General features: G+C 43.2%; 1 protein-coding gene across 1 annotated transcript in view; it reads left to right on the plus strand.

Annotated features, from left to right (window-relative positions):
- Positions 1-13,308, plus strand: part of ARID1B (AT-rich interaction domain 1B) — a 410,724-nt gene that overhangs the window by 339,744 nt on the left and 57,672 nt on the right. Inside the window, exon 8 of the mRNA XM_043887975.1 lies at positions 9,607-9,934. Within this exon, the coding sequence (XP_043743910.1) occupies positions 9,607-9,934 (328 nt within the window). The remainder of the gene's footprint in view (positions 1-9,606; positions 9,935-13,308) is intronic.

Here is a 13,308-nt window from a genome sequence, read left to right on the forward strand (position 1 = left end):
ATTTTGCAAATGAGCAAGTTAAGTAATTTACCCACAATCCCACAGCTGGTCAGTGCAGAGCGAGGGTTTGAACCAAGAAAGACCAGAGGCCACTCCCAGAGTGCCTGCTGTGTCGTTTCCCATGAGTTAGATACACTCCTTCCTGCTGGTCCCTGCAGCGAGCTGCTGGAGAGAGAAGACAGACTGTGAGCCTTCAAGGAGCTTTGGGGAATACAGGCTTGAAATACGCCAAAAATACTAGAGATTAAGAATAAGATTCCTATTAAGAGGAAATTTTTTTAAAATGTATATTAATACTATACAGTCTGAATTATTAAATATAGAAATGGGATGAAACCAATCTAAATGTGTAAAAATGTTTAATTACAGTGTATTTTATGAAATCGTGCTTTTCTACCTTCAAGCAAGCACATACAAAATAACTCCCCTTACAAAGTGTTTGTGAGTAGAGAGGGCCAGAGAGACTTGGCTCTAATAAATAAAAAGGAATTCTTTAATTGCTGTATTAATTATTAATAAATGAATTTGTATGTGGAAAAGGGAGCTGAAAGCCATTTCATCTATTTCCTAAGGACAGACATTGTCTTGTTCGTATGTTCTTTAGAGCAGGGTCTGTCACAGACTGTCCACAAATATTTTTTGCATATTTGTCACTAATTGCAAAAAGTGAGGGCCTAGCCTTAGTTTTGCAAGGATTTAGGAGTATTTTCTTGAGCAACTGACAGGAGTTCTGAGCCGCGATTGCCCCCAGGTGTCGCTCCCCGTGTGAGAGTCTGGGGCCCCCATGTGCAGCTATAGACATTGCGCACGGACTCAGCCTTGGTTTTATGCCTTGATGTGTATAGTTGTCTTAGGAAGCAGGGAGCTTATAAGGAGATGAGTCTGACGAGCCTTTATTCCTAAAGTACTTGGTCAGAGGTGCTTTTCAGAAGGGTTTAGAGTGCTCCCCTCTAAAATAAATCAGATGCCATCGGAACTCTTCCTTCTCCTTTATTCATTAAAAGTCAGCAATGGCAAACTTTAAATGATACCTAGTTGAAATGAATGCAGCTCTAAAATAGTGAATTGCACGTTAATAATCTTACAAGTGTTTCAATTCAAGAGGAACAACGTATAAATGTCACCTACCAGCTACTCCAGAGAGCCTTCTAGGCCATGGTAGCCTTGGGGTCACCATGACCCACGATTTTAGTCCCCACTCTTGCTCTTAAATTAGGTTGAATTCAGCCTCTTTTCTATAGAAGTGAGGTGTGTCTGCCGCATGGATTCATTTTACCTGCCGTGAACAGTGCTGCTAATTGGAGATCTTGTTCTTTGGCTTTCTGGAGGCTGGTTTGTGTGCAGGCCACTCCTGCTTCAGTTTCATTCATTTCTCTCCTGAAACAGGTTGCAGTGTTCTTGATGTGTGTACTTCTTCCTGTTACGTTAACTTGATTTTTTTGTTAAATGGACAGTGCTAGGGAAAAGTATTAATTCCATAGTCTGTAAAGCTTTGTTCAAAATTTTCTAAATCTTTATCTTGCTCATAGTAGGAGAAAACAAATTGTAGCAGATCATATTATAGCCAAAGGTGATTAATAGCATCATCTTTTGATGCTCAAATTTAGCCTTCAAGCTATATGGTTGAAACTTGAATTTTTCTTAGCAGACTGATAATCATCTTGACTTTGTCAAAACCTGGGAATTAGGAAAGAAGTAAGGAAAATTTAAAGTACAAATCGACTTCACAGTAAGAAAGAAAAAATATACAGCAACATGAATTTTGACTAGTGTGAAGATAATTATTTCACTTTGCTTATTAAAATCAACAGCATCTGGGGTGCCAATGTCCCCTCCCCTCGCTGAATGACTCGGCATCCCATGGGGCGTGGTCATCCTGTGAACTTGGATCGCCGGCCTGGATCAGGACAGTTGTCAATGGTGGTGTAGAAACGCAGGATGTGGACAGGCTGCTTGACTTAAGTCTTAGCAAGCTGCCTTTTCCTGAGGCTCACAGCTCTGCCATTTTTTAAATTGCTTGTTTTAAAAGAAATGACTAGTGTTCAATTCAGTACACGTTGGCACCACCGGTCCTTTCTGAAGGCTTCCTGCACCTGCCATCAGGTGAAGCGGATCAGAGCCCTCCCTGCAGGGGGAGCCGTTCCCACGCCATCCGTGGGTGTGCGCAGGGCACAGCAGCTCTGAGCCCAGGGAGGACGCAGGTGCTCAGGCACCTGTGACAAGTGACTCTGAGAATCCTTCCTTCCTTACCATAGGGCTTTTACTGTTTTATGCCGAATTTGGCTACTGAATTAAGACAATATAATTTTACATTTTTTTAGGGCAGTAGTTAACTTTTTCTTATGCTTTACTCTGAAATAGATTTGAATATCTGTGCATATTGAAAGTAAAAGGAGGCTTATGATACAGTATACAGTAAAAAGAATTTTGCTGATGGAAAGTTATCTTACTAACATTGGGGCAGCTTCTGTCTATTCCTTGGCAGATTCTAATCATTGTTAGCATCCAGCGATAGTTACTATGAATATTTTTTTTCCCACAGCAACCACAGGAGATAGAGAGTCTTGCATTATACCCTTTGTGCAGATGAGGAAACTGGACATTGTGGTGACCAGTGTCTTTGTGAAGGTCACACACATGCAGACATTTATGCCCCTGCTCCTTGAGAGCCTGCGCTCCTCTCTTCTCTCCTTGCTCTGAAGTCAGAACCAGCATCGGACTTGCCCATATGTTCCCAGGCCTGTGTGTATGTCAGCCTTGATGGTGGTGGTGGAGAGGCACCAACATGCACACACAGCTCCCTCCCCACGGCGGCTCTCCTCAGTCACGCTCTCAGGGGTGCCTGCCCTCTACACTCTGTCCAAGCTCTCCCTGCTCCGTTTTCCATCAGAGTACTCGGCACCGCATGGCGTGGTCTAGGTTTATCTATTGACCTATCTCCTGCCAACCAGAGTGGAAGCTCTCTGCCTTCGCTCACCGCTGCATCATCAGCAGTGAGCACAGAGCGGGCACAAAAGAGGCTCTTAAAAACTATTTCCTGAATGGATGGAGACAGAATTCCAGGGATTCAGACAGAGAGAATTCTGGAGTATCCCATTGCTCCTCCTTGATGCTGCTTTGATGCTTGATGCTTGTTAGGCTGACTGCTCAGTGCTGAAGAATTACCTCTGGGAGACGGCACTAGGGATCATTGTTGTCTGTTTTCTCTCTGTGCTTCTGTATCTTCTGTATTGAGCTCGCATCACTGTATAATTACATTTTAAAGGGAGTTAATTTTTATAACATAATGGGAAAAAGCTACCAAAAGTGAAACATTAAAGTCATACTGTAAGGCAGTGAATCTTTCCATTTCTTTTACAAGCTTTATATCATATTATTATTGCTTTTGCATTTCGAATACTTTTTAAAATGCATGTTGACCTAGGAAAAATGTGGTGCCTCATGTATCAGTTCAAAAGATAAATTAACTCAATTTCCACAAATAGTAGGGTTTACTGCAACTTGGGGTAAGTGCGCTTTCATTTTGAATCTATGGTCTTCTTAACTACTCAGTCAGTTTCTCTCCTAAATCTGTGCCTGAAAGCATAGCACTGTGTGATCATTCTGATTAGAAAAGTAACATTGGAAGGTTTTTGAAATACAACTTTTTTTACACAGCAAGGATCTTATTTACATGAAAAATGCTCTCAAAATCATTTATCATTAGGAAAATGAAAATTAAAGCCACAAGAGTACCCATAACAGCTACTGGAATGGCTGATATTTTTTAAAAATTTGCAATATCAAGGATATACAGTGAGCACTTGGAACTCTCATATGTATTGTGGTAGAGTTTCTTACAAAGTTAAGAATGCAGTTAGTGTGCAACATAGCAGCCATCCCTGGAGTTTACCAAGAGAGATGAAACATATCCACTGGGAGACCTGTGTGTAAGTGTCAGTAGCTTCAGTCACGATTGCCAGAAATGGGGACAGCCCACATGTCCACAGAAGATGGAATACAGCTCGGCAGCAGAAGGGAGCAGACTCCTGATATGCACAGCATTGTGGATGAATTTCAGAAGCACGATGCTGAGTGAAAGGAGCCAGACCCAGTACTGCATGAGTCACTTTCCATGACATCCTGGGGAAGGCAACACTGCAGGAACAGAAATCAGGCCAGTGGCTGCCAGGGCCGGGGACGAGACTGACCACCAGATGGCTGTTTTTTGTCCTGACAGAAGTGCCCTTGCCATGTCTTAACTGTGCTGGTGGTCATAGGGCATGTCTGCTTGCTAATGCGTAGAAATTCTACCTCCATAAACATGACAAGTGTAGTGGTAGATGACCATAAAAAGTGCTGATTTAAACCTAATTCACAAATGTGTTCATCATAATATATAGCTAATTATTCATTTTTTTCAAGTGTCTGTTCTGTGATTTGTGCACCATTTTACCCTCCACAGCAAGGGGAAATAATATAGGACCTTGCATGCAGTAGTTGTTTCTAAGTCATTGTTGGATGGTTGAAAGTGAGAAGCAAAATAGCTGGAAACATTTAATAATTCCATAGAAGCTGTAACCTTGGGATATTAATATTAACTAGCAAATTTTAAAATTGCAGAGTCAGGTACAGAATTATTTGTGATCCTCCTAAAATAATGTTGGTGATGTGAATAGAGTGTAGCTCCTGCTTCCGTTATCTGGTGCTTGAATACAGCTCCCGGTGAGTTAAAATCTGAATTCATTTGGTGACCAATTTTCCAAAGCTGGTGTGCCAAGATGAACCCACTTGAAAACTGTGGGCTCTCGGACTTGGCTGCAAGGCCCGTCCAGCTGAGGTGGGCTGGCCTAGCATCTGCTGCCTTCATTGTGCTTAATGCTGGATCCATCTGTTTTCTGTCAGAGCCAGTGCCAACAAATTACTAATCTATTAGAGAAACATGGAAATAAGATTGCACTCCTCATTCCTGGCTTTTCCTCTCATATTTTGCTTGGCTTACATATTTGGTTTTTATTTATTTTGGGGAGAAAGATACATTATCGAGTAGGCAAAGTGAGGGGGGTATGAATCATTTACTCCTACACATTTTTAAAAGATTATGGGAAAAAGATTGTATTAGTGATTATTGATAATATTATTGTTGATGATCGTGATGATAGCTATAATTTATTAGGTAATCCCATGCTTGGCACTGTACTAGTCACTTTCTGCCCATTGCCCATTAATATTGTTACTTTATCTGTCAAAACTCATGTTCCAAGAGGTTAAATAAGTTGTCCAAGGTTGTGCCCCTAGAAAGTGTCAGAACCAGTATTCAAATCCAGTTTCTACAGCCTGTGATTTATCTGTTGCTGCCTCTTAAGCCGTTTAAAGCCTTTAGAAACCATTTTTATCCAGGCATGTGAGTTTAATGAGGAAAGTCTTTTAAAGTTTCAAGGAGAAGAAAAGGGAACTTTGTATTTCTTCCACCAAATAGAGGCCTCTATAATTAGAACATATTCCCTTGACATGTGCTTTTGAGTGCCAGTTTGTGAAATCAGCCCAACTGATTGAGGGAAAATAAGCCTGGGAGCCCAGCATTCAATGGGCCTTTCTAAGCACGAGTGCACGCATGCGTGTGGGTGTGCATGGTGGTTGTGCTCTGATGCATATTCTCCCGGGTTACAGAATGCTTCCTGCTGTGCAGTGAAGACCAGCTGTGGAACTGAGCAACGCTATTGAAACAGAGCTCTTCTCTTATCACATAAAATGAATGAGAAAGATAGAAAATGGGGACAGGGGTACTGGACATCTCAGTTGTTTTCCTTTGTGGTTACTAAAATACAGCCCCTGACTGGCAGTTAAACCCAAGGTGCAGGAACCCAGAGGGACAGTGTTTCTCTGTTCCAAGTAGGAGCAGCATTCTACTTCAACCATAGGCAGGATTTAGCAAAACCAAGGACCTTCCTCTCATATCAAGTGCATTATGGGCTTAGTCTGCAATAACCATGTAAATGCTTGTTTTCTAAAACAAGATTAAAGTGTCATTTCATTTCCTTCGAAAGCAAAGGGTACATATGTTTTCACTGAATAACGTTTCTTACCAAATGAGTCACTTACCAAGTGTTGAGGGAGGGAGAGTGGAAACTAGCTACAGAGGAACAGGAAGAATATGTGGATTAATTTCATTTGCATTCAAGCTACAAATGAGTTTATTTTTAATAAAGGCAAGAGCCAAGGAAGAGCACTGTATCTCACTGATGTTATCAGACAGTCTGGGGGGAAGGGCTGAGAGGCAGGCGGGGTGGGGAGGGGTGAGCCTTCATCCCACCACAGAGCAGAGTCCCAAGGACTGTGCTCTGGGACAGGAAGAGGGGGACACAGCATCTTGTCCACTGCTCTGCAACCCCCCCATCCAGTGTGAGCATAAGGTGCCCTTTCCTCTGAGATGGTGTGATGGGAAAGTAGACGGGGACAGTCCATGTGGTCCCATGGGACACCAGATTCAGAGTCGCCTCAGAACTTTTTATAAAGAACTTCAGAATTGATAAACAGTGAATGTTTACCTTTTGTGTTGTGTTGGGTAAGTCGCTCAGTCATGTCTGACTCTTTGCGACCCCATGGACCCACCAGGCTCCTCTGTCCATGGAATTCTCCAAGCAAGAATACTGGAGTGGGTTGCCATTCTGTTCTCTAGGGGATTTTCCCAACCCAGGAATCTGACCCAGGTCTCCAGCATTGCAGACAGATTCTTTACCATCTGAATCAGTGTTTACTTACAAACAATATCAGGTTGATTATTTCTGCAATGGCAGGGTATCTTCTTGAAAACACGGTTTATAGTTGAGGTGCTGGCATAAAACACTGACTCGCTTGCAACTCGGGGGCACCTGAGGTGATTGTATTGAACTTCTGCAGTCCCTTCTCTTCCCTTTCATTTTCCTATCCATTCCAGCTCCTCAGATGGCCAGTGCCTTGCTCTGCTGTTCCTCCCCAGCCCTTGGACTTCCAGGAAACCCCAGGGAAAGTAGCTGCCGCCTTTAGCAGGTCACTTCTGTGCTGATGGAGCTCTTTCTTAAGGAGCTTGTCCCAAGACTGGTCTGTCACAGGGCTCAGCGGCTCATGGCCACTCTGGCTGGCCACTGTGTTTGTAAATAAAGTTTTATTGGAACACAGATGCTCCGATGTATGTGTGTGTCACCTCTGGCCACATCAAGGCAGCAGTGGCGGTTTAGTTTTGACAGAGATCATCTAGCCCACAAAGCCTAAAATACTCACCCTTCAGCGAGTGATAGGCTTCACGGACAGCCATGTGCGAGAGTTCACAAGCAGCACCTAACGAAGAGCCGACATCAGTCACTGTTGAAAACTCTGGGCTTCTTACAGGTTTGGAGGTGCCCTTAAGAAAACCTGCTTTCACGATTGTGATGATGCTGTTATGTCAGTGCAGTTTTCCGTTAAGTGTTTGAGAGGCCAGTCAGGGGTGCAGCTAGCGGAATACAGTGTACAGACCACGGCTCTGAGGCCTGTTAGCCACATGACCTTGGGTCAGGTCACTCTGCATACCGCCTCAGGCTCCTCCTCCCTAAATAGTGAGGACACAAGTGACTGGGTTCTCTTAAGCTTGACCTAAGGATGAAAGGAGGTGATGCAAAGAACTTGGAGCTGAGGTTAGCACACAGGAAACATGGACTGCTAGGTTTTATTGTTGTTGCTGATCTAATCCAGTTTCTGCTGGAAAAACCTGAAGAAGCCCCTCCTCACCCTCAGAACACGCCCCAGGCTGGGAAGCCTGGAGAGTGGGGCCCGCTTCCCTCTGCGCCCTTCTCACAGCCGCACCAGCTCAGCAGTGCCTTGCTGTCACGTCTGCTCTCGCTGTCTGTGCTGTTGTTCACTGCCTCACCCACAGGGGCCCTCTGTCCTCTTCTGCTTTATTCTCATCCCACCAGTAACCCCCGACCACTTCTACACCCATATTTGAGACACTTTACACAAATTAACATCATTTAATCCTAACAGCAACTCTTCAAGTAGACCGAAATAAAGAGGATCCTCTGTTTTAAAGGGAAGAGAATGAAACCAAGAAAAATTAAAAACAACTTACCTAAGGTCACATGGTTGGTATATTCACAGAGTTTTTACTCAGCCCCAGTTCTCCCAGATCCCAGAGCCTACCCCACACAGATTCCTGGGTCAAGACTCAACGTGGTTTTTCAAAGACCTTCACTCAGCCTGCCCCCTGCGGATGACCCCCTGTGTTCCTACTCTGCAAGGACTTACTCTTCTTTGCTTACAGTTTTTACAGTGCCTTATCTTTTTTGTTTTTGCTTTTGTATTTCTTCTTGTCTTTCCCCTGCTCCTTCACCTTGTACACACACACACACACACACACACACACATTCACACTCCTACATTGTGAACTTCTTGAGTATAGGAATTGCATTGTATTTAACCTTACATCCCCTGTGCCTAGAACAGTTACGTTAGGTAGATGAGATTCTTCCAGGAAGTGGTAAGGACAGATGGAGAAATACTAATCCATACTCTCCAAACACTTCTCCTTTTATATATATTTCATTTCCACAGTCACTTAATTGGGAGGCAGCATATTTTATTGGTTAATTACATTGGTTCCATAATCATTTTGCTTGAGCTTGAATCCTAACTTACTAGCTCTTGATTTTCTTCTTTTGTCAGTGCAGTCATGGTCGTATCTATATTTCTCATAATTATTGGAGGAATGAATGAAATCATAGATGCAAAACACTTAACCTGATATCTCACACATAGTGTGTGTGGTTCAGCAGTTATTATCGAAGTGGCGTTATACGTGCCTTCAATTTAGTTGACTATAATTTATGTACCCTCAACCAAAATAAAAGGTGTGGTAGGAGAGAGAAAACAAAAGTGTTGAGCTAGTCCCGGCCATCTCCCCCAGGAGCGTGTGCCCCGTGTGAGCAGGGATGGGGGTGAGGTTGCAGACGCTTATCTCAGTCTCAGAGCCTGCCTGCTTGCTGAGTGCCACGCTTGTGCTTGAAACTTACTTAAAAGACATGGTGCCAGGGACAACCCAGCCACTTTTATCTGGTGCTCAAGCAAAAAAAAAAAAAATGTCTCTAGATACCAGAGAAAAGCCGACTGGGTTGGACTAATTGCAGGTTTCCACATGACCCCTCCTGTGGGGTTTTGAAGGGTAATTTTGACCGTATGTGCATGTTTCCTTACACCTTCTGAACACTTTATTGTCATGTGGTAGTGATGTACTGGCGCAATCTCAGGTTGGAGTGCATCTAGGGACTAGGGGCTAAAATAATTATTTTGGTTGAATTTTGGTAAGAACATGAGGTGTTGAGTGAGCTGAAGCACCACTCAGCACTCCATCTGTGTCCGTGCAGAGATGGTTTCAGAGGTCAGCCTGGGTTTCTCCATGTTCCAGTGTCCTGTGTGGCTCTTTGCCTTTGGAATGTACAGAGATCATATGCTTTTGAGACTGCCAGCCTCATCAGCACCAGTGGGAAAGGGTTAATGAGGATGACTCATATTCTGTGTGGAGCACATTGGTGGACCAAAAGTACTTCCAGCGAATGTTTTCACAAGTTCAGATATTAAGAACAAGGCTCTAATTTGTGTTTGATTTTTGTTTAGGTAACTACTCCAGACCCCCAACATACAGTGGGGTGCCCAGTGCAAGCTACAGCGGCCCAGGGCCCGGCATGGGCGTCAATGCCAACAGCCAGATGCATGGACAAGGGCCAAGCCAGCCATGTGGCTCCATGCCCCTGGGACGAGTGCCATCTGCAGGCATGCAGAACAGACCATTTCCTGGAAACATGAGCAGCATGACCCCCAGTTCTCCTGGCATGTCTCAGCAGGGGGGGCCAGGAATGGGGCCACCAATGCCAACCGTGAACCGTAAGGCACAGGAGGCAGCTGCCGCAGTGATGCAGGCCGCTGCGAACTCGGCGCAAAGCAGGTATGCTGTCGGGCGGGCGGTATGCGCGGACATGTGCTCACGCGCGGAGCCAGAATCGGTCATCCCGTCAATGGGGGTGGAGAGCAGCAGAGGGCCACTGTGCTTGGCCACCCCTTTTGTGTTACATGTATCAGAAAGGCCAGAGAAGTAAATGATAGACTGTGTTCTATGAAACATGGAGGAAGGAATCAGTTATGGGAGGTTGTTTGAAACGGCTGAGAAGAGCCACTGCACCTAGCCACCCAGAGCCAGTGGTACAGGGCGAGTCTGTGGTTCCATTTAACACAGCGAGGCTTAAGGAGGAGACTATAAAGCCTAGAAACGGGCCCAAATCTAAACATTCAAAAAGAACGCCTCCCTTTTTTGCTTTTAACCTCACTGTAGAAATCCTTATGAAATAGAAACGTTGTATGTGCACATATGTGTATTGTGTGTGTTTGTCTAAATGTATACGTGTGAGATTTATTGCTTCGTGTTCTTACGTTGTATTTTTATTTTTCTGGGCATATGTCTCTCTCTGTCCAAACCGAAAGGCAGTCAGCAAAACGAAGATTGTATTTCTGAACATTTAAGTTGATAGAGCAAGGCTTTAGCCTCAATTATTTACTTGTTTTTAATCCTGAAAAAGTCTTGAAGTAAATACTGGACCTGTTTTAAAATAATTGAGTTAAAAGTTCATGAGACAAAGTAACTATATAAAAGACCCACATGAAAAAATGTTTGAATTTTGTTTAACATATGTTAAGATGTTTAAAACAAAGGACACTGAAAGATATGCAGTCCATGGGGTCGCAGAGTCAGACATGACTGAGCGACTGAACAATACGGTATCTTCAGGAGAAAAGAGAAGATTCTGATTTTGTCAAGGGGGAATAAGAGCTTTGTGTGTGTGTGTGTGTGGTGTGTGTGTAAATGTATCCTTTTGTTACTTTTCCTCTGAAGCTGCTATTTGAGAATGTTAGGGACCCTTCCAGTCTCACTATTTGCTCTACAAAATAATAAATTTCCTTTGAGGAATCAAAATGAAAGTCAGATTCTCTCTTCTTACCCCCTCCCCCCACCTTTCTCACTCTTATCCATGTTACAGTGACTTAGAATCTTCTGAACCCTGGCACTATACCTCTGAACTGAACCTATGCAGGCTGCAAAGAGAATGTTTTAATATACCTGTCTGTGAGGACTGGTTGGGCCCATCCAGTTGAAGTTCTAATTTAGGTTTAAATGAATTGTCCATTGTCACAACTCAAAAAAAAACACAAGTTATTTTCTTTTTAAGGAGAAAATATTTGATTGCATTTGACATGAAACCTTGAGTAGTGAGCTGGGAAGACAGTAACTGTAGAGATTAAGGCAGTTGTTTGATGAAAAAGCTTTGCTGTGTTCCCTTTCTGAATCAGTTTATATATAATTTTATATAAATTAATGTATAAGTATACATCCAAGCATTTTCAGTTCCTTTTTCTAATCAATAGACCATTCCAAAGTCTTGCCTTCATGTTCCGCCCGTCAGAGCTCTAATACGGAGTATCAGACCACCCTCTATAGCCACCACACCTTGGTGTGGAGATAACGTAATGGACAGGGGGATTCATACTTGTCTACAGAACAAATCCAAAGAAGCTGTTCTTCTGTTCTACTTTAGGCCACCATACATTAGGTCGCCTGCTTATCCCAGCCAGTCTGGGGCTGGCGGACGCCCCATGTTTTCTTCCCAGCACCCCAACTATGGCAACTCTCAGGCTCCCATGATGCACCAGCCTGACCAGTACGGGTAGGTAGCCGCACACCCTGACTTGCTGCGGGACCTGGGCATTTGTTTAAGCTGTTAATGAACATGCCATCTGGCTGCAAAAGGAACACCCAAAGCAGGAGCGTGAAAGACCTAAGAGAAGATCCATCTCAGAGGGGGTTGTCTTTTATTTATTTTGTTTGTTTCGGGTTTTTGTTTGTTTTGTTTGTTTCGTTTTTTCATCTTCCCCGGCAATACTGTGGTAGTTTGGTAGAGACCTGCATGTCGCCCCCCAGATCCTGTCTCTGCATGGCTTCGGCATGGCTTCTTTCCTTCGTGCCTGAGAGGGAAACAAAAACTTTTATCCACGTTAAAATAATGAAGTCACCTACTCTGGCGTCATGTCCCCTACTGTTGTCGTCGTGTTGTCTGGGACTTGTGTTGTGCAGCACCGTTATCATGACTGTGTTACTGTCATTCCTGCCACAACAGCGACCTGCCCCCACACACCCCCCGAATTCACAGAGCAGCGGGCTCATTGATGAGAGCCCCAGGCAGGAGGCAGGGCTGAGGTTATTAACAGGACTTGGGAGGGTCTAGTGACATCACTGAGCAAACATCTATATCAAAGATTTCTATTCTTTCCTTCTCCCAAGGAAGATTAGAATATCAAAGTCAATGGGAAAATACAACCAAATAATCCAACACAGGATTTTTTTTCCCAAACACAGTGTTGCCATATTATTATGTTTCAACACAGGAATTACATACAGCAACAAAAAGTATCTCTCTTCTTTCCTACTACAAAACTGTAATATCAGGCTGTCACTGTCTTTAGGTTAGTAAATAATCTTGAAGTATACTGAGTGTTTAAGCAAAAATACTGTTAGTGATCTTATTTAACATATAGTAATGATGAGATTATCTCCTGTAGATTGAATTGTGTTCAGGAGCTAGTTTCAGTAGAAAGATATAACAGTTTTGTAAAATAAAAAACAGGGAACAGTCAACTAACTTTGTTTGAAGACTGAACTTACAGAATTGTGTTTTCACTACTTGTTATGAATGTGTGACACAGCTTTTTAATAGCTTTATATTCTGTACATGTAGTTAGGCAACAAATGCAAATGATAATTTTGCCATTTGAGAGTTCTAAATCCTGTAAACATAGTGCTAATTGTCCCAACAAATAAAGAATTCTGTAAACATAATCCTAAAATTGAAATAAGTATGGAATGAGGTAAACACACTTATTTTGGAGAAATTGCCTTTCATCTTTTTTCCTTTCTCGTGCTACATTCAAGGTCACTTCCTGAGTTGGTAGGAAGATAAGAAGGGAGAAAAGCATTTATCATCAGCTGCTAATCCATAGGCTCTGTCCTTTACCAACTCAGGAGTCCTATTTAGACCCACAAAGCTAGTTTGGCTGGGCCTTGCCAAGCCACATTAAGCAGCTGTGTAAAATGAATTTAAATGGCATGCATCAGAGTAAAATCTCTTCCACTGGGGCAGAAAATCAATGTTCGCCAACCAGCACGAGAAGATCAGATCTGCATTTCAGCCAGCAGCATCCAGATAGCTTCCTCAGAATACAGCACCTCCTCCTTAATTAAAAATAAGGAAAAGAAAGATGTTGGCGTGAGTC

Source organism: Cervus elaphus, chromosome 26 (genome assembly GCF_910594005.1).
Source record: "Cervus elaphus chromosome 26, mCerEla1.1, whole genome shotgun sequence".
Lineage (NCBI taxonomy): Eukaryota > Metazoa > Chordata > Mammalia > Artiodactyla > Cervidae > Cervus > Cervus elaphus.